Consider the following 21,016-nt stretch of genomic DNA (forward strand, 5'->3'; position numbering starts at 1 on the left):
GTACACTCTTATCACAGAATGGCTGAGGTGTGAAGGGACCTCTGCAGACAGCCTAGCCCAACCCCGCTCCTCAAAGCAGGGTCCACTACAGCAGGCTGCTCAGAAACACGTCCAGTCAGGTGCTGAATATATCCAAGGACAGAGAATCCACTACCTGTCTGGAAAGTCTGTTCTTTCATCTTCTGTTTGACCATCCTCACAAGAAAAAAGAGAACCATTTTCAGTGTTCAAACAGAATTCCTTGTACTTCAGTTTGTGCCCATTGCTTCTTGTCCTGTCACTGGACAGTGCTGGAAAGAGCCTGGCTCCATCTTCTTCACTCCTGCCATAGTCATTTATACACATTGGTAAGATCCCCCTGAACCCTCTCTGCCCAATGCTGAACAGTCCCAGTTCTCAGCTTCTCTCTGTATTTCAGGTGCTCCACTTTCATTCTGCAGCCTGTTGCCTCCTAGGTAACAAGAGCAGCTCTGCCTTAGATTTGTGCAGGATGGAAAGCTCCCCGTGCAGCTGGGAATGGGAAAGCAAAGTCAGGGACTCTTGCTTCCCAGCCTGTGAGGGCACAGAAAGTGTGGAAGTCAGAGAACCCCCTCTCTGCCTTCAACAAGGACAGAGAGAAAACATCCCTGCACAGCTGGGACAGTGACACAGCGCTGGGGACTGCGGCTGCCTACTCAGTGGGAGTGGCTGAGAACCACACCAAGAACTGCATCTCCAGATGGGCCCATAACACAGGTAACGTGAGCTCTTTTGTGGCCAAACCTCCAGCTGTGCTCATTATGCAGACAGCAAGATCTGTCTGAGCAGCTGGGACAGGCAGCAGGACCAGGGACTGCAGCTCTGCCAAGGCAGTGCCTTCAGCATGCCAGCCCTAGACCCTAGGCAGGAATCTCGCCCTCAACGACATGATCACACACAGACTCAAGCCTCATAACTTGTCTAAAGGCCTTTCCTCCAGACACCTCTCCTCTACATACTCACTCCAACCCACATCTTCCAAAAAGATCATCTTTTACCACACTACGGCAAAGCAAAGTGTTTCTTTGCCTTCCACATTTCAGGGAAATCTACTTCTTGGAGCTTCCTCTGGCTCTCCTCCTTTCCTGGCTCTTTGCCAATCTATCAACTGAGAAGTAGCCATCCTGGCTTTGTAGGACAGATGGAGACAAAGGCACCTCCAAAGCACCTTTCCTGGGACACACTGTTCTGCAGCAGCACAGAGGAGCTCTCCAGTCAGCAAGCCTCAGCAAGGCTCTGCAGTCAAAAAAGGTGCCCTGTGGCACTGTCATGCCTGAAGCAGTGTCACAGCCAACAGGAGAGCTTAAACTACGAATGTTAGCAGGCAGCGAACTGCCTAGCAGGTAACTGGGGCAAGGGCAGCCAGAAATTGAGCTCTCAGGCAGAAACTATTATGGAGAGATAGGCTAGAACAGATGTGGAGGGCAAGATTAACCTAAATTCCAGCTTCGGAACTGAATGGAAAAAGGAAGAAAAGAAAGACTCCTCCTGGGAGTGAGCAGAGTAGGCAGTTTGGCTGATATGGGCTTTGGGGGCTTTTTGTTTGCTTTAACCCACCTGTACAGCCACTGTTGCTTGTTACAAAATAAACACACCAACCATGAGGGCCCACATCCTTCAGTTCTCAGGGTTTGACTTGAGCACAAATCTCTTGAGAATTCCAACAGAAAACAAGAACACCTTCATAATCCAAAAGGAAAGAAACATAGTCATGCAGTTCCCTGGAGAAGCTCAAAGTTCCCGTGCTGGCAACAGCATCACACCAAGGAGAAATCCTTCCCCACTTCTGGTCCCTGGCTGACCTCGTAGATTGGCACTCTCATTTCTCCCTGTGGATGGGAGGGATGAGTCCAGCCATGTTGCCTTGCTCCATCCTGATCCTCCAAGGCAACTCACCTTTCCCCCTCAAGGAAGCATGAAGAACTCCTAAAGACAACTGGTCAGGACTCTGGTGAGTCGATAGCTGCTGGTGTTGCATTTTTTACGACTGCTTCCCCAGTACTGTTTCCTCCATGCCCCTCTGCACATGACTACTACACAGAGCAAGTGGTACTACAGTTTTCTTGTTCACCTGGAAAATCACAGGAGCAGCCCTGTCAGCAGTGAAACTCTGCTCTTTCACTGATATGCTTTTCCATCCTTCTCTGCATTCAATTATCTAATGATTTCAAGCAAGTATGACCTCTACTAATTATGTACTTGGGGAGCTGCAGAAGAGCAAATCATCATACTGTATGACAAGAAGTGCAGACTTCGAGAAAGAAATAAATATTTTTGACAAGTAAATCTAAATATCAAAATATCCTTCAGGGCTCTTATTCCTGATCCTAGGATCCCCTAGGGATTAAGTAAATGCATTTTTAACCAAACACAACTGTTGAGCATTCACAGGCCTCAAAACTGAAATAAAGCCAAAATAAGATATGAACATCTCTGATATTTCACTTCATTCTAACCCTTAAATATAAATTCTGAAGGCATACCAATTAGACATTAAAAGGTTCATTACATATATTCTCTTAGCCATCTTAAGCTTTCTTAGGTAGAGCTTTATGTATTTTGAGCGCACCATTATTCCTGCAAATCCAATACACTCAGGACAAGTCAGGCCTAACCTACTAAATAAATGTTTGACACACTGCATTATCAACAGAGCAGTAGCTGGAATCTAAGACTTCAAAAACTTTACCTTGCTTAACAGATCAGCAGGTAACTGGAAATTTTAGAAAGACAATGAATATTTCACAGGTATCTCACTTCAAGGATGGGAGCACTGCAGATTTCTGACTTGGCCAGCTTGACAACATTTAGTCTCTACAGATTTCTAAATGTATACAAGTTACTGAGCTGCTAGAGGGTGGCAGTCCATAAGATCACTCTGAACTCAATGCTCTATCCCAAGTCACATACAGAACCCCCTATACCTGACTGCATTTATGGCAAGGATGCTCCCAGGGCACAGACTCTGGAGGCCTGTGTTTGGTTGGTCTCGCAGTTTAAAATCTCTCTTCAGGTTCTTGCTCAAAGAACACAGCACCCAAGGACACTGCATCCTGATGACTACTGTGAAGGGAGGAACAGCATTTTTGCCACCTGCTCTGTCTTGCTTGTCAAAACAGCTTTGTCCGGAAGCTGCAGAACAGTGTGTCAGCATGGATTTAGGAACAGAGCTATAGAATAGCTGTGGTAGAATTAAGCAGAGGATAGGAAAGTGTATAACATGCAATGAACAGAGGGTATTTCATTAAAGTTATTAGCAAAAACGTTTTTAAGACCTTCATATTTTCTTAATCTATAAAAAGACCACAGTTTGAGAGTTTTCTTGCTGGTATATAATCCAAACTATTTGGAGGCATCCCAGCCTTTTCACCCCAGTATAAAAACTTAAGATTTCCTTAATAACAAAATTTAGTTTCCAAAGAAACTTTTTTTGAGAAGGAAACACAAATATCTCCATATGAGATTTGATTAAAATATCTGCTTGCTGGACAAAGAGGCACATTAAAAAGGAAAACCTATCACCAGAATTTATCGCAGGCAGCATCTTATTTTACTAGAGTCACAAGTGCCATTCCCAAACCAAAAAAACTTGAAGGCAAGCCAGAAGTTTGTGTTAGACATAACTGGCAGGGTTTGGGTGTCAGGGGACTGGCTACAGGGGTCACCCCTGCGGTCCCTGTTTTGGCAGTGGATGAAAACAATCCACCACACACCAACACTGCAACCACTTGGACACAATTAAGAAAGGGCAATATCCACTGGGGGCAGGAACACGGGAGGAGGTGGGTGGGATGGACAGCAGGAGAGGGGTGATGTGGAAGGGTCATTATTGGGCACAGGGCTGGAGACAGACTCTTGGAAGAAGACTTCACGCCACCTCCCAGGGGACTAAGGCACACAGAGAAGCCCACACCGGAGCAGAGGAAACAAGGAGGAAGGAACAGTGGCAGAAAAGAGTAAGAGCCAACAAGTGGCAAAAGAAAATTTCTGCATACTGACCCCAACCTCCTGTGCTGCCTGTCACCTTACCAAAAGGGCCGAGCATAACATGCAGTGAAAAGAAGGGCAGTGGAGACTAGAAAGGGGAAAGGAGATGCGTCTGGACTGAAGTTGAACCTGGGGAATGCCAGGGAAAGGCATTTGCCAAAACCGCTTGCCATCTTCACTTCTTTATGGATGTCTAAATTCAAAGGATTCCCACTTGGGAAACAAAGGCTGCACAGGCTTTGGCAGTTTCTCAAAGCCTTCTGCTTCTCCAGATTCTATACTTTTCTCGACGTTAATAGAGTCATTTAGAGTCATTTCACGATTCATTTAATGAACAGCTTTCAATGCTATTCCATCAACTCTCTACAGCTCTGCTAACGGAGCACTGCCCTATCACCTTAGTTCTAACTACTGTCTTATCAGCTCTTCAACGTCACTACCAGGTAGAGCTAAAAACTGACCCAGTTGTGGAGCTTCATCCCTTCTGCAAGAAGCAAGCTCATTCCTCAGCCTTTCCACAGGAATTTCAACAGCTCTGTTAGCATAACATTAGCATAATGTAAAGGCCACACAGGAATGCCTCTGCTGTGTCCCAGTGAGAAATAGTTTTCTCTGCATTTCACTTCACAATAAACTCCCATCTACCCACAAGTGGTGCATGAACAAAAAGAAAAATCTTTCTATGCTGGCTGGGATGGCAAAAAATGAAAGTAAAGACTTAAAAGTAGGCTTGGCCAGATAATATCATTACCATTACAAGATGTGAAATTTCAACTTTCATAAAGCTGTAGTCACATGATCCCTTAAGAGATGGGAACAAATTCGCTCAGCTCTGTTTGTCACACTTCAGGTGAACTCAAAGTTGTATGGCACAAGGCATAAGCAGTTCAGTCGGCAAGGATCCTGGCAACTGGCTAAAGCTTAGCACAGTGCCCATGTGGCTGCCATTTGGCAGCAACGTACAATGCAGACAAGCTTCAAGTCTTACCGCACACCCAAAGTGCACAAACATGGTGGTGCGTGAAGCTACTGCAGGTTCTTTCCACGACTTGACTTCCAGCACACAGCACTGGCAGTAACCAGAAGATGCTTGTTTGTTTTCCCTAGCAGGTGGAACAAGAAACAGGAGATGACCTTGGTACAGCAGTGGTTGGTTTCCTTATTTTTAACTTTTTAAGAACAGCTCAGCTATTGCTCTTTGTTATGCAACTCTAGTACATGACAGAATGTCACACCAAGTTTATCCGTGGGAACAGTATACTCCAGGATCACACTTTTCATATGTGCATTTATATGTACTTTTTCCATACTAATAGAAAAAAAACCCTAGTATCTACCCCTCTCACCTAAACTCCCATATTAATTTATGCTCATTTCAAGGTCTGCATGGTAGATACTTTTAAAAACAAATCTTCTGTAGTGAGCTCTGCTTGCAGAAGCAGCACCCACTTTTGAACTTGCAGTAGCACTTTATCAAGTATTCTTCCATATGTATGGAGACAAGTTCTAATCTCTTCTCACTCGTGCCAACACATTCCAGACAACTTGGTCAATCATAAAAGCTGCAGGCTATCTTGAGCCTGGAGGAGGTGATCCCTGAAAAGCAACCCGCTCTCACGGTCCCCACTTATCCCCAGGACAGTCCCCCTTGGGATTCTTCCAAGCAGATCCCACAACAGGCCAAAGGCTGCTCTCCTGAAGCCCGTGGCTGTGACACTGCTTTTTGACTCATTCCTGCCCCTCTCAGGAGTCTGAACTCCACCTCCACTTCATGGCCACTCCACCATCCCTGACCAATGCCTCCTTGCCTGCAAGGGTGAGAACCAGCAGAACCTCTCTCCTTGTCAGTCCACAATCACCTCTGATAACTTCAAGAAGTTATCACCAACACACTCCAGAAACCTCCCACATTTCTTGCACCCTGCTCTCTTGCCCTCCCAGTAGGTACCGAGGTGGTTTAAATCCTCCAGTAAGGCCAAGGGACTGTAAATATGAGGCTCCTCCCAGCTGCCTGAAGGCTTCACCTGCTTCTTCCTGACCAGGCAGTCTGGAGCAGACATGCACCCTAATGGTGCCCACAACAGCTGGCCTGCCAGCCCCAACCCATATAAACTCTTGACTAGCTCATTGCTGTCTCTAGGCAGAGCTCCTAAGCCTTGCCTTAGAACATGCTGAAGAAGAACCCTCCGTGATCATGAGCCAGCTAGGGCAAAAGCCCAAAGCATTCTTTGATCAAGAGCAGCTGACAGAGCTTCTGAGAAGCTGCTAGAGGCCCCAGCCCCTGCTAGTCGTCCTTCTTCCAGCTGCAGGAACCACTTAAATTCCTCACAGCAAGAATCCCAGAACTTCTCAGAATATCTAGAAGATCTTGAAGCAGAGCCCAGGAACTGCCGCACCTCTACGCTGCAATGGTATCCAAGACATATTGTATCTTAAGCCTTGCTGTTCTCCACACAATTTTGCCATTTCAGTCACCCCCTCTAAGAACCTCAGTTGTCACAGATGTCATGCAACTTTCTTACTTACATGTATTTTTCTTCCCTACAGTAATGGCAATACATTATCTTTATACAGCAAGAGATAGGTAGTTGCTGGTTACAAAAATCTAGTGGAGTTTAGAGCAATCCAGCTAACATTGCTTAATTTCCTCTTCCCTCTAGCTGGAGCGTGTGTCAAACCCAGTAAATGCCGAGTTTCAACTTTCTAACTGATCCCACTCTGTTCTTCAGGAACCAGAGCCCCTTTAGTCTCAACTGATCTACCTGGGTGGCATAAATAGAAAACAAGTGCATCTCACTGAAGTATTTAGGGTTGAAGTATTTAACTTATTTTTCTTATTGCCAGACTCACAAAAAGGATTCTGAGACTAAAAACATCTTATCCACTTTACCCCACTGCACATCATGGTCCAAACCCACCACTGTCCCTCCTTATGCCTGCCTCTCAGATGTTTTAAAAGCATTACAACAGGTGTTTACCCAGCACCATTACACCTGTAACACCACTATGTGTTAGTAACATGAAACCCCCAAAACAGGGTGGATTTTATTGGTGGAGGAGCTTATGCTTACTGGTCTTGGCCTTTGGATACCAGATAATCCACGATTGCTCAGCTAACTTCTAATGAGTCACCAAGGGTCAGAAGGAAGAATATTGTAACGTTATTACACCAGGTCCAAGCCCAATCATCTGTATACTTTCAAGCAGACCCCACAATGTCCCCAAAGGAGCTCTGCTCCTTATATAACAGAAAAGTTAAGAGTCCTTTAGCGATTCATCTGCCTATTAAGACAATCCTCTCCCCTTCAGCATTTTCTACACTGTAACAGCACTAAGTTATGTGAGTGTTGGGGTTACATAACAAAGCAATAACCTAATTTGATTTGAAAAACAAAACATTGCCAAGTGGCCTCACCATACTCTGCCTGCTTCCTGAAGGGCAAACATACCTCTTCTTGCAAAGCATCATCAGGTTGTGCAAGAAGTTGAACAGCTGCTTCACCTTCAAATGCCTTCCTGGGGAACGGTGTAATCTCTGGGAGAGATGACCACCTCTCTATGGAGTATTCAGTGGCAGAGTTCAATTCAGAGCTGTTTTTATTCAGAAGGCTTTCCACCTTCCCAGTCTCCCCTTTGTTTTCAGAAAAGTCTTCCTGATTATCTCCATCACCACCCATGGAAGAGTTGAAGCCATTTTCACCTGCCACCATGAGGCTCCAGTCAGCATAATCCGTGCTCTCCTTCTGCTCATGTTTGATGCTCACCTGAAAGGGGTCCTGTTCCAACTCTTTATAATCATCAATGTATTCAGGTATCTCCTCAAGGCCGGGATCTTTGCCAAGCAGAGACAGCTCCTTCAGGCTACTCACTTCCTCAGACAGCTCATTCTGGAGTCCCACAGAGTGGACCATGCCTGGGATCGCTTGCCCAAATCCTAGCAGTGAGGCTTGCCTCTGAGAAGGCCTCAGCACAAAAGTAAGATAGGACTTCACAGTTTCAATTTTTTTAGGTTCACAATTCTCTTTGTGTTGGCAGTTCACGATGTAACAGCGTCGTTCAAACATCCAGGACAAGTCACAACCAGAGAGGTCACAACATGCTGCGATGCAGTCGGACACTGACATAGCACGAGGAACTCGCATAATTTTTGTGTTTTCTAAGTTGGGAGATATTACTGCACCTGAGTAAGTGGCTCCTTCTCTGCACTGCTCACAACTGGAACCTGAAACAACACCACCAACATAAGACACAACACTACAACCAAGCCATAATATAGTTTACTGTGACCAAAAAATGGCTTATCACAGGAGACAAAATAAAGACAGGTGGTACCTCCTTAAATAAAGTAATTTCCTTTCACTAATGTCACTACTACTTTTGTTTCAGCATGCCCCTTTGCAGTAGTATTTATACTTTAGAGGATTTTTCAGTGTAGGATCTCTGTATGTTTTTCATCATACCTCTTGCTCCCTTGCTACAAATACATACAAATGAAAGTGAGTTGCCAATACTTAAAAACTGGAGCAGAGCAGGGAACATACAAAAAATAAATCATGGAGTATCTCCATTACCCCCACAGCACAGTGAGCAAAACATGTTTTAAAACAAAACTCAAGTAATATTCTGTAACATGTCATTGTTTCATCTGAAGGAGAAGGAAGCAGAAATCTACATAAGAGAAACATTTACCATCTCACCTGAACTTCATGAAGAGGCCCTCACACCAACATAATTGCTGGGCTTAATATAAAACCTGGATCAAATTCTCAAACTCTTGCTACTTTACCCACTAGTTCTTGTGAAATCCTAAGAACTTGCTCCAATAGGGAGCATCTTTCCTTCCTTTGCAGTGAAGTGGTCATCTTTTCGTATGACAACATAATTATTTTCATAGCACATCACAGACTGAGCGTGAAGTGTTCAAGTCAGGCATGAATCTACATACCGTATATCTGAGGGAATTTTTAACATCTCTTCTAGGTGTTTTTCTCCTGGTTATAACAGCTCTTCAGAACTCCTCTCTCCAAAATGCAACTTAAAAAAATCTAATCAGGCTACAAAAAACACTTGAGTAAACCCAGGACATTCTTCTTAGCAAGTCTTGATGAAAATCATGTTAACTCAATCAATGAAAACAAGATGTCACCACTGTGGAGCTAAGACAGTAATGGAAGACAGAATTATTCTGCCTTTGCATTTCATTAACAGTTGAATTATGGCTGCAGAAACCTCATTATTCACAACAGTATATGGCAGGGGAAAAAGAAAAAAAGCAGCTTGACTAACGGATCCCAGCTCAAATCTGTTGAGCTGATGGGCAGGAAAAATGAAATCAAGTAGGAATAGGCTGGCAATCGGGGTTAGGTCTGACCATGACCTTAGAGATGCAGAGATTCTCCCGCACATGCAGTACATTTAACCACCGCCCTACAGTTCCACCCACATCTTCTGGGCTGAACTGTAGTATGGTCCCTCACCATACATGACCTGAATACAGCTACTGAAATACTTGTGGGGCATCATACTGCCCGGGATGAATGTACAGCTTCCAAAGTAGGTTAAGTTCAATGCAAAAACCCCAAACCAAACAACCCCCACCCCCCCCCTAAAAAAAATAAAAATTGCACCACACACTGAGGGATAGAGAGGACAAGACTTTACAAAGGTTTTGCAGAGCTGGCTATTTGGGATGAGGAAAAGACAAGAAACAAAAACAAATTTCAAGAAAACATCAATGACTTGCATACAGGTATAACTGAATAGGAAGCTGACAAAAAGGATAAACAGCTTCAAGTACCATTTTTCTGACTGCAGCTGCTCCCTCACACACAGCTGGGATGCTATTTACTCTTCTATTTTACACTTTCAGTGAAAAATCTGCCCAGGGGAACATGAATTTAAAACAACCTATCCTGTTCTAATATAGCCCCGACATGAAGTTTCTTTACCTGTACCCAGGAGATGCTCAGAATTTGTGCATTTATTTATTTATTTATTTTCACACTGCATGTAAATAGTTCCTCTACATTCCCTTTCACCTCCAGGAATCTAAGAACCTGGCAGAGACTCTGAACTGTCATCACAAGTCTTTCCTTTAAGTCGTCTGCACAACTTAGGACAGGGGAGCCAGCAGAGCTCTGGGTTAAAATGAAGTATAGGAGTCAGGCTGTCCACTTAACCATTTGGTCCTTTTTCAACCCACATCAATTTAGTTAATCCTGTAAATCAGTAGGGATATGAGAAACAGGCCTTTAAAACAGGGTAAAACAGAAACACAATTCTGTGTGAATGTGCAATATTAGGTCAATAACAACTCATCACAATTAATTCCTTAGGACCAGCACTATTGAGGTGGGTCGAAACTCCTCTGAGGGCTGTTTTCATCCCTTCCCTTCTTTACCTCACCCCTGAAGGAGAAAGTGACCAACCTGTTAAGAAGTTTTGAGGTTTCATTATTTATTTGTTCAGAAAAGAATGGCCAAAAATTCTTGTCTTAGAAACAGACTTACACAACTGGAATAATCCAAACCTCTAACCTGAGGCCAGACTTCAAGTCCTCACTCAGCCTGATGACAAACAAAGCTTCAGGTCTCACACTGCCATGTTCAGTTTGACACACCAGCTACCACACTGCATAGTCAAGCTCCCACAAAATTAACGGTGTTTCTTTATCCAGAGAAACAAGCCCAGCATATTCCTAAGGTAATGCATGACTTCCCCCAAGCAAGCATCCTAGCCACAGGCCTTAGCTGCTCCCTTTTTCAAATGTCAGAAGGCCTTGGTTTCATCCCAATATAAAATGGAAAAAAAATTAAACTTCAGAATTTCTGTACAACAGGAAAATTATTTCCCTACCAACTCTAAATTAAACGTAACAGTGTAATCCAAATATCAAAGTAATCAAGGTTTCATGTTTTACTTCAACTAGGGTTTTACCTGAGTAAAATTCTAGCAGTAGGTGGGCAAGAAAGGGTGAATTTAGCAGGCTATTTCAGCCTGACACTAGGTATGTCCATTAATTGTGTTCAGATAGAAAACAGGTAAGATCTACTTCAAGTGAACTTAGTCTGATCTCTGATTTCATACTCCCCTCACACTGTCCAATCTCCAGCCTGCAATGAGCTCAACTAAGAGATAGCAAGGTCTCTTATTTACAGAAAATTTACTGAAAGCGTGCCACATGAATGGTCACAAAGTGAGGTCTGTGTCTATTAACACATTACCTGCCCATTACCTGCTGTCTGAGGTCATAGCACAGCTGTTTTCCATTAGTTAACCGAACTCAGAAATTAAAACACTGTTCTATTTTAACCAGTAATGGCAAAAAACCCCAGCATCATGCAATCCTGTTTATTGTTTCAGAAGTACTCATCTGTGTTACCAACAGAAAGACTGCCTCCCTTTATTATCAGCCCTGAAAGCCTTCTGGTGCCTGGGCTAGCAATATCCTAAAGGTTCTGCAAACCAAGTGTTCCCCTCACTTTTAGCTGTACCTTGTTATGTCTAAAGCACGTCAGCACTGACCCAGAGACATAGTCAGGCAAGCTGGTTACCCTAAAATCCCAAATCCATACACCCCACCAAAACCCTAATAAAAAGAGTCACACTGTGGAATACAGCTTCATTTTAAAGAGATTCCTTCCTTTAGTGAGGAAACATCCACACCCTTCTTGGAGCTGTATGCTACAAATCTTTCATATCTTGGTGCGCAAGCCCACAGATGTCAGGAGCCCAGCAGGAACACAGCTGTTCCTGTCACAGCTGGCTGGAGACCTTTCCTCAACTGGACATGGAGAGTAGCTGCAAAGCCTAACAGATGCTCTCTCCCATCTCCAGCAGGCTCACACAACCATGAGGGCCTGGAGCACCTGAATGACCTGGAGGCAAATATTCTTCAGTCAGTAATTAGGAAACTGACAGCGCACTAATGCTGGGTTTACCATGGCTAACTACCCCAGTATGAAACCCTACAAGGACAGAGTGACCCACTTTGTGGGCTGGTTTATTTGTTTTCCCTAGCAGCAAGCAGTATAAGCAGCAGAAATGGGATTGAGGAAATGTGCAATAGAGGAGAGCTCAGATTCAGACCCTGCACCAAGAATAGTCACATTTGACCAGAATCACCTCCCACTACCTTCTTGCTAGCAGCACAGCACTGAGAGCCCATGTGGCACACTGTTCTCACAGCCTGAGAGCCTCTGAATGATGTGCACATGGAAGGTCCTACAGCAGTTTCCTACAGGAAGATCAGGATTGTCCCTGCTTTCTTGACATCTGCTCCCTCCACTCTAAGCAACAAACTAGTTGTATTCCATTTTTAGGGTTAATTATTTTTTTAAAAATCTATCCAAGTAACTTTTACCTTATTTTGTTGAGTTTTGAGATGAAAGATGCTGTATCACTAAGAAATAACTTTTTTTCCTACCACCATAACACGTTGAAACAATTTTTTTAAAGTTCTGGAAGCAAAAAAAAAATTTCAGTTGCTTCAGAGGAGAACTTGAACTCCAATTTTCAAGCTAGGGCCAATCCCACAGCAGAGTTACAAACCACCGAAGAACACACTTTATATCATAAATGCTGAAAAAGACTTATTTTCCAGCAGCTTTAGCAAAGGCCTATAGAAAGTACTGTCCTAGAAACCAGAAAAGCTGTATTACTGAGAACTTCATCAATAACTAAAAAGTCACTGCATTAGTTCCTCTAACAACAGCTAACACCTCTGTACACCACAAATATGTTTTCATTCTTTTTTCTACAGGCTGCTTTTAGGTTATTTGGTGTTTCCCCTCCCTTTCCCTGAAATCTCACAGGACTTTAAACAGGGACACATCTGGCATACCAAAGTGTTCTTTTGGGCCTCAGTAACGATGCTGACTGCAGATTAATCACTGCAAGAGGAGGAGAAGGAGAACAAACAGACAAAAAAGAAAAAAGCTCAGTTACATAAAAGCAAATTCTCAACACAAAGCTAAAGCCAAGAGCATTCTAGTTAAATCTACAAACAATGAAGCTGCAAAGTATTTCTGGCCATTATAGCAGCCTTCATGATGTTTATCATTCACTTGGTGTTCAGGATCAGTTAAAGCTCCCTAATTAGTTCAGTGGGCCTGACAGTCCTCTCCAAGTATTGTTTTCATTGCATGAATTGTTATCATCCCTGTTTGCCACTGATAAATCAACCAAGTGCTATCTAAAGACAAAAAAAAACCCACCTAAAAACAACTACCCAGCCCCTAAAGAACACATCTCCCTCCCCCAATTTTTTTTTTTTATTTTTTTTATTTTTTTGTAAAGCAGGCTGTGGATATGCTCACGATCCAAACAGGCCCAAACTGCAGACCAGGATCTAGCCTGTCAAAACAATTCATCCAACCCATGGCCCCATTCTTCCCTTCATTTACACACAAGCATCTAAGCCCAATGAACCACTCAACAGACAGCTTGTCTGCCCCATCAAGGACACAGGATATTTGCAGTTGGAGGCTAGACGGGTCGATGCATAGGTGCAGCCATTACATCCCTCCACCAGGAAACACCAGACCACTTCTAACAGACATGGACAATGTAAACTAACCTGACATACTGCATAACTCACTATAATCTCAGAGATCATAATCAGGCACTTCACCATCTTGTCTCTCTGGAAAGATCTGTGTGAATCAGAACACATTACTAGAACATCTAGCCATGGCAGTACAAGCGAGAAGAACTGCTAACCTGGGGTCACAGTGCATTCTAACTGGCATTTCAGAGGCATACTACGTTTTAAGGCATCCTTTGACACTCCATGAACTTTCATGCATTAAATACATGGGAAGAAAACAGTATTCATCTTGTTCTTCAAAGTCCAAGACCAGCAATAATGAAATGTGTTGAAAATTGATGGCTTGTAATGTATTTAGAAAAACACTCCCCTAGAGCAAAGAAAAGTATACTAGCGATGTGCAGCAAAGACTCTGGGAGGTCATGTAATCTACAGCTGGGCTGCATGGAGACTAGACTGCACAACACCTGTGACTGCAATTACCCACTAATCCATCTTTGTGCCTTTGTTGGAGTGGCTAGTCTCAGAACAAAGCACTACAGTATGAACACACAGTACGAGAAAACTGAGAATCAGCCATGAGAATGCTATTATATGTGCAGAAATGCATTTCAATAGCAGTATCTGCAAGTTCTGCCTCAAATGCCAGATTAGAATATGCCTGATAAAGATGAGAGCTAGACTGAATGGATTTCAAGGTGTATTCCGAGTTGCAAAATAAACCCTTGTTTCTGTGGTGGAAAGCAAAGTCTTCTATATCTCTCATAGGAAAAAAACCAAAAACAAAAACTTGGATGCATTAGCTTAAAAACTATTGATTTTATTAACGGCCAGAATAATTTAAATCTGTTTCCATACAAGCTGATTTCATCAATGAATGGATATAAGCCAGTGAAATGAGACTGGCATTACAAAGAACACCTACATGGAGAAATTGGGAGCTGCATACACAGGTTTCGATGCTAAAAAAGCACAAGCTCATATGCAGAGGAAAAATTGCTAAATGAACATCCAGAAAATTCTGAGCCTGAGCCAGTTCACCTTAAAGCTTGCACTAAAAATAAGTCCTTCTGACTTAAAGGTGAGCATCCATTGCTGATTTATTTCAGCAAACATATCCTGGAACCAGCAAGTACCTTCCATTTTAGGTAAGGGGTAATATTAATTGGACAGAAAATACTGTAAATACTCAAGATGGAAATAAATACTAAAATCTTTACTAAAATAATATCTGACACTGGAAAGTATTAGCCCCTAAACATTATTGCTGGTACCTGAGACACAGTGAGAGGCTTGGAATACAGCCAGCACCTGAGTATAATGGTCATGTTTTCAGATAAATCAAGAGAACTTAGCAAAATTGCAATTAAAGAATGAAAACAAGACTTTTTATATGCACATGGAGGATATTCTAGCCTGCTAACAATTACCAGCATTATAAAAAGCACAAAATTTTGACATGGTCTACAGCCAAAATTCAGTATTTACTGCACATTATTACCTTTTATTGAAGTGGCTGTGGTTTGGTTTTTTTAAAGATCGGGCATAGACCCTATAGCTGGTACTCATTATGCCATAGGACAGCATTTTATTTATTTACAGAAGGCATATTTATTGTTTACTACAGCAATAAAACCATCAGCTCCATGTTCCCTTCAAAAAACTTAACATGATGAGATCCTCAGGGTGATCTAGCTATCCCCCCCATCACCCAACATTTCCAAATTCAGTAGTCAGTTTAATTCTTAGCACATTATAAAGGCTCTCTCTCATGAAACAGCCATACCTGTTTATACCACAGGAGATGAAAACCAGATTACCGAGGATTATTTTCCCAATTCTTGCCAATATAGACTCTGCCAGTATCTCAACAGCCAGAATTCAAACACTGGCTTTTAAAGAAATAAACCTCATCTTTGCATATATTGTTCTGTAGGCACCCTGTCAAAACTGCCTTTGCAAGATTAAGTCTTCCTGTGACATGGGGGCAGTATTAAGAATTACTATCATTCTTCATCTGATTATGGAAATAATTTACCTATATGTGCAGCTGAAGCAGAATCTTACAGAACTTCCCTGTGGTCTTCGAAAAGAAATACATGTCTGTAAATCTGATCATGAGGTGAGAGATAAACAAATGCATTTATGCTTCTCATAAATCATTCTATAATACTTAAGGAAAAATGTAGCTTAGAACACAAACAACATGTCATTCTTTAACTGCTGTCCTGCAAGAGAAAGGAGAACTCTGAACCCTCCCACTACCCCTTCTTGCCCCATGCATCTCTCCTGAAACAGCCCTACTGAGATTGGCTCCAGCTACTCACAACTGCCTCCCTGCATTGCAATCAACCGCCAGTTACAAAGCTGTACCTTAAAAGAACTTTTTGCACTGACGAGTCACGAGATTTCCCAGCTCATGCCTTATTCATATTTCATTTGCACCTGTATACACACTCCAGGAGCATGTCTCACTCATTCCATGTGACTCAAGACACACAAGTAGTAAACTCCTACCTGTTATTGCCCACAGTAACAGGCAGAGAACACCAAGTCCAAACGCCATGCTGCACCAGGAAGGCAGTGACAACTGCTTTTCTAACCAGCCGTGTGGATTTAAGCCGTATGTCTTAATGTCGGTTTCCTCTATTATCGTTTAGTACCCTGCTGCGGCCATGAAGCACTGCAACAGACAGCATAGGAAAAAATAGGTCAGATGTGAGCATTAATTGGAATGTCACAGTAAGAGCCAATAGATAAGTTAAATGCAGGCTTTATTATTATTTCCTGACTTCTTGATGGATGACGTAGCAGATCAGGCAAGCTGAAGATCGAGAACAAACTACTTACCTGGAAATCTCATTCTCTGAAGATGAGAAAATGTGCTAGGAAGATTTTCATGCTTGGGCTCCTGTACCTCAAAACCCACAAATATTCTGTCTGCAGTTACCCAGACCTGGTTTTGCTCTGACTAGCAGGTACCCTTACCTGAGGAATCACAGACAGTATCATCCATGTTAAAATCCATGCAGTACTAAGTCAGCTCTTGAGGCAGCCCTCAAGTTGTTCTCTCCCAGCTATCAAGGTAACACAAGCAGACACTTCTCCAAAACTTCTAAGGAGATATTTCTTGACAGGACACTAAATTTGCCACATAAAGCAGCCTAAGCAACAAAAAAAGGCAGTTCAGCCAAACTCACAATTCCCTCACCCCCCGCCCACCCCTGCTCCCCCCAAGGATCTTAAGAACTTAAGTAGATGCTTGACCAAATAACCACTTCTGTAAATGAGAACACAGGCAGTGCTTTTGCCAAAGAACAGCCATTCTCAAGGCAAAATATCCCAGTAAATTCCCTTTGACGTTCATTACATGACTTGGTAAAGGTAATGACTTTCATATTTCAGTTGCCTGGATCTACATATGATAGAAATGCTGCTAACTGGCTGCTTTTGGGCGGTTCCTTACCACACATAATTTTATACGACGAAAGACCATCTTGCTTTTCTCCCCTGAACTACTCACTCCTCAGTAGACCTATTTGTTGCTTAGGCTGTCTTATTTGGAAAATTTAAGACCGGTAATGAGAATCACATCAGTACTGTGATTGAACTGTATACTGCCACTGCTGTATTTTGCCAAGCGTAATGTACATTTACATTGTGATTTCAGTATATTTTGTATTGTTCTAAACCAGAAATCCGCTGTCACATCAAGTACCTGAAATTTAAAAAATTTTGATATTAAACATCACATCCTCCACACATGGAATATCTAAAAGAACCCCATCAGAGAGTACTGGACTCTGACAACTTCTCCTCAGGTCTGTGGCACAAACACTAATTCTGCTCAAGACATAAACAAAATGACCACAGAACGTCACTAGGGGAAGGGGAAGGAAACCCCTTAGATTTAGGAACAACTCCCAAGTACAAAAATGTAAGACTTGGGGCAAGCTCCCCACTAAACCAGGAAAGATTGTATTATTAACTTTCCAAATGCCTGATATTTGATTTAAAATACAGCTTCACTTTTGTGACCTTTTTTCTATCCAACATCAAGTCCCCCTCCTAAGGCAGCTGCAAAGCAGCCAGAACACTGAAGAGTAAGCTGGTCTCCCAATTCCCTCACATGTTGCACAATTAGAAAAACTATCTCTGATCACAAGGAATAACTGAACTGTCACAAAAAAACCCCAAGAACACAAAACCACCACCAAAATGCACCAGACACTACGCTGCTTCTAGTATAACCTTGTTTTGATATCTGCAGCTAGATATTCTCTCAGGAAGCAGCTCCTGACAGAACACACATAGCTGTGTTTCTCTGCGGCGAACAGGACTCATTTAGCAAGGCTGCACACTTCAGAAGGAGCAACAGGTTGTCTGGATGCTCCAAGATAGCACGCTTCAGCAACAGGGCCTTTTTTTACTGTCTTGCATTTCCCAATTGCTCTTCTGTCCTTCCATCAATTATAAAGTTACTTGGTTCTGTAACAGACAAAAAGCCCCAGAATTCTTCAAAACTTTAAGCCATGTCATTCCAAATGTCCCACTTGGAAGGCAGGCACTGAAACAGCTGAGCCCTGAGCAGTGTCAGGGTACAGTATCATCAACAACTGAACAGAAATGAGCACTTGAGCATACGAGGGAAAGTGTTTAAGTCAGTCCTGAAGGTCCCACACTGTGGAGCATCCTCTTTATTTCACTGTAAGGGTGATGGGGTGATGCACAGAGAATTGGTCCATTTTGTGCTACAATGGATTACACAGACTCACACAATCAATCCACAGAATTGCTGAGTTTGGAAGGGACTTCTGGAGGTCACCTTGTCTCCGCTCCCACTCAAGCAGGGCAGCCTGGAGCAGGCTGCCAAGGACCACATTCTGACAGATCCCACTGTCTCCAAGGATGGAGGCTCCACAACCTCCCTGGACAACCTGTGCCAGTAAGTGCTCACCCTCACAGTAAGAAAGTGTTTCCCGAATGTTCAGGGGGAGCCTCCTATGTTTCAGTTTGTGTTGCCTGCTGACCTGTCACTGGGCTCCACCTGGCTCAATCTTCTTTACATCCTCCCTCCAGGCACTTGTAAACACTGAAGGGTTCCCCCCAAGCTTTCTTCAGGCTGAACAGCCCCAGCTCTCTTAGCCTTTCCTCATAGGAGAGATGCTCCAGTCCCTTAGTCATCTTCAGTAGACTCCCTCCCATAGCTCCATATTAGTCCTGTACTGGGGAACGCAGCATTGGGCACAGTACTCAAGGTGTGGCCTCACCATGCTGAGTAGAGAGGAAAGATCACCTCCCTTGACCTGCTAGCAATGTTCATCCTAACACAGCCCAGGATATCATCAGCTTTCTTTGTGGCAAGGGCACAGTGCTGGCTCACAGTCAACCTGGTGTCCACCAGGACCCCTAGGTCCTTTTCTGACAATCTTCTTTACAGCTGGGTGATCCCAACGGAGCTGATCTCCCCCATGGGCACATCCACTTGCTGAACTTCATGAGGTTCCTGACAGCCCATCTCTCCAGCCTGTCGAGGTCACTCTGGATAGCAGCACAACCCTCTGCCCTCCACTCACCACTCCTCCCAGTTTCGTGTCATCAGCAAACTTGCTGAGGGTACAGTTTTGTCCCATCATCCAGATCATTAATGAAGATGTTAACCAGTACTGAAGATGGACCTAGTATTGACCCCTGGGGTACACCTCTAGTTACTGGCCTCCAACTAGACTTTGTGCCACCAACCATCATGCTCCAGGCACAGCCATTCAGCCAGTTTTCAATCCACTTCACTGTCTTGCTTATTCCAGCCCATACTTCAACAGCTTCTCTACAATGATGTTATGGGACAGTGTCAAAAGCCTTACTGAAGTCAAGGCAGGCAACATCCACTGTTCTCCCCTCATCTACCAAGCCAGATTTCTATAATGAAATGACTAAGAGGTTGGTCGAGCATAACTTTCCCCTGGTGAATCTATCCCGGCTCTCAGCTATGCAGGCAGTGATCTCCAGTGAAAACAGATTTCTTAAGCCTTTCCAGCTGAACCCACTAGCATATGCCTGCCCATGCTTAGCATCTGCTCATTTATTCTAACACATTGCTCAAAGTGATTATTTTTATTTAGTGTTGTACTTCAGAACATTTAAACTAAACCACAGAGCTGTACAGAACATACAATTTGTATAAACTCTACCTTCCAACAGTTTTTGGAGTGTTTCTGTTGCTTTTGAGAATGAGAACAGAGGAACATAGATAGGATAGACAACTGAGTAAGTATTTACAACTTATTAATGCAAAAACTCCATGTATCTCAGCAGACTGAGGAGAAGATGATATAGTGAGACCGTTAATTCCACATGCAGCCTTTTTCCTGATTCTATGGATATCTGCCTAGATTTGGAAAAGTTGTTAGCCATCAAAAACTGATTTGCAGAAGAGCTCATCACTGAAACACAAGGTTTCTGAGATATTGTGCGTTTGCTGTAACCTTCATTCATTCCCAGAAGCAGGCAAATGGACCAGATGTCTAAGAGAGAGTTTCAATCCTTTAGCCCAAGGAAAACCACATCAGGCTCAGTATCAGAACATCAGGAGGTCACAACTAACTGCAGTTAAAGGCAGAAAAATAATTTTGTTGTTTTTATAGGTCTTTTTCCTCTGCAAGGCCATATTTGCTATCTCACTGCTGCTAAAATGAAACAAGTAGCAGCTTCCATATCCTACAGAACAGTTGAATGAGAAATCCACGTGATTACTTCCAGCAACATGAATAAAACCACTGACAATGCAAATGATCCAGATTTTTGAAGCATTACTTGTCCTGAGTTCAGAAACACAAGTAGTTGTAGCAAACAGCTGTGATAAACAGTTGTGGTGGTGTTTTGTTTTAAATTTATATTAAGAAAAATATGTTATCCAAGTTACAAAATGCCAGACTTTGGACTGCATGCACACTCTTGATTGAATCCTTACGGAACATACCATATGAGGATACAGTGAATGCACAAAACCAGCACTGTGTCCTCCCATGCTTTTTTGTGGCTACGCATCTATTAATGTTTAATTTCCACATAATAGAAGAGCTTGCATTCACTGCAAAATTGGCTTGCATTTCCTAATGTTAGGATCAAGCTCATACACGGTCACAATTCAGTGCATAGTTTCTGATCCACAGATGAGATCACAGCTACCAAAACCTGCATGCTTTCTTAAGCAGTTAAGATAGTAAACACTGCTGCAGTGTACACGTGCAATGCTCCTATCTTCCCCCTGGTACTATCCCCCACAAGTGCAACTTTCATCACAAACGCAAGAGACATTAAAATTTAAGAAGGCAGCCAGCCTTAAGATTTCAGCAGTTAAAAATAACTAAGGCCACAAGATTAATTTTCTAGCTGAATCTCTATCCTTCACTGATATCAAAAAGCCCATTATTTTTGTAACAATATGAGCAGACAGCACTGCTG

General features: G+C 43.0%; 1 protein-coding gene across 2 annotated transcripts in view; it reads right to left on the reverse strand.

Annotated features, from left to right (window-relative positions):
• The window catches only part of KIAA0319 (KIAA0319 ortholog), a 59,338-nt gene that overhangs the window by 30,425 nt on the left and 7,897 nt on the right, over nt 1–21,016 (reverse strand). For both annotated transcript variants that reach the window (XM_055800949.1, XM_055800948.1), the window contains exons 2-3: nt 16,070–16,235; nt 7,455–8,227 (exon numbers count right to left, since the gene is read on the reverse strand). In XM_055800949.1, the coding sequence (XP_055656924.1) occupies nt 7,455–8,227; nt 16,070–16,118 (822 nt within the window). In that variant the 5' untranslated portion in view covers nt 16,119–16,235. The remainder of the gene's footprint in view (nt 1–7,454; nt 8,228–16,069; nt 16,236–21,016) is intronic.

The sequence above is a fragment of the Falco peregrinus genome, chromosome 3, assembly GCF_023634155.1.
Source record: "Falco peregrinus isolate bFalPer1 chromosome 3, bFalPer1.pri, whole genome shotgun sequence".
Lineage (NCBI taxonomy): Eukaryota > Metazoa > Chordata > Aves > Falconiformes > Falconidae > Falco > Falco peregrinus.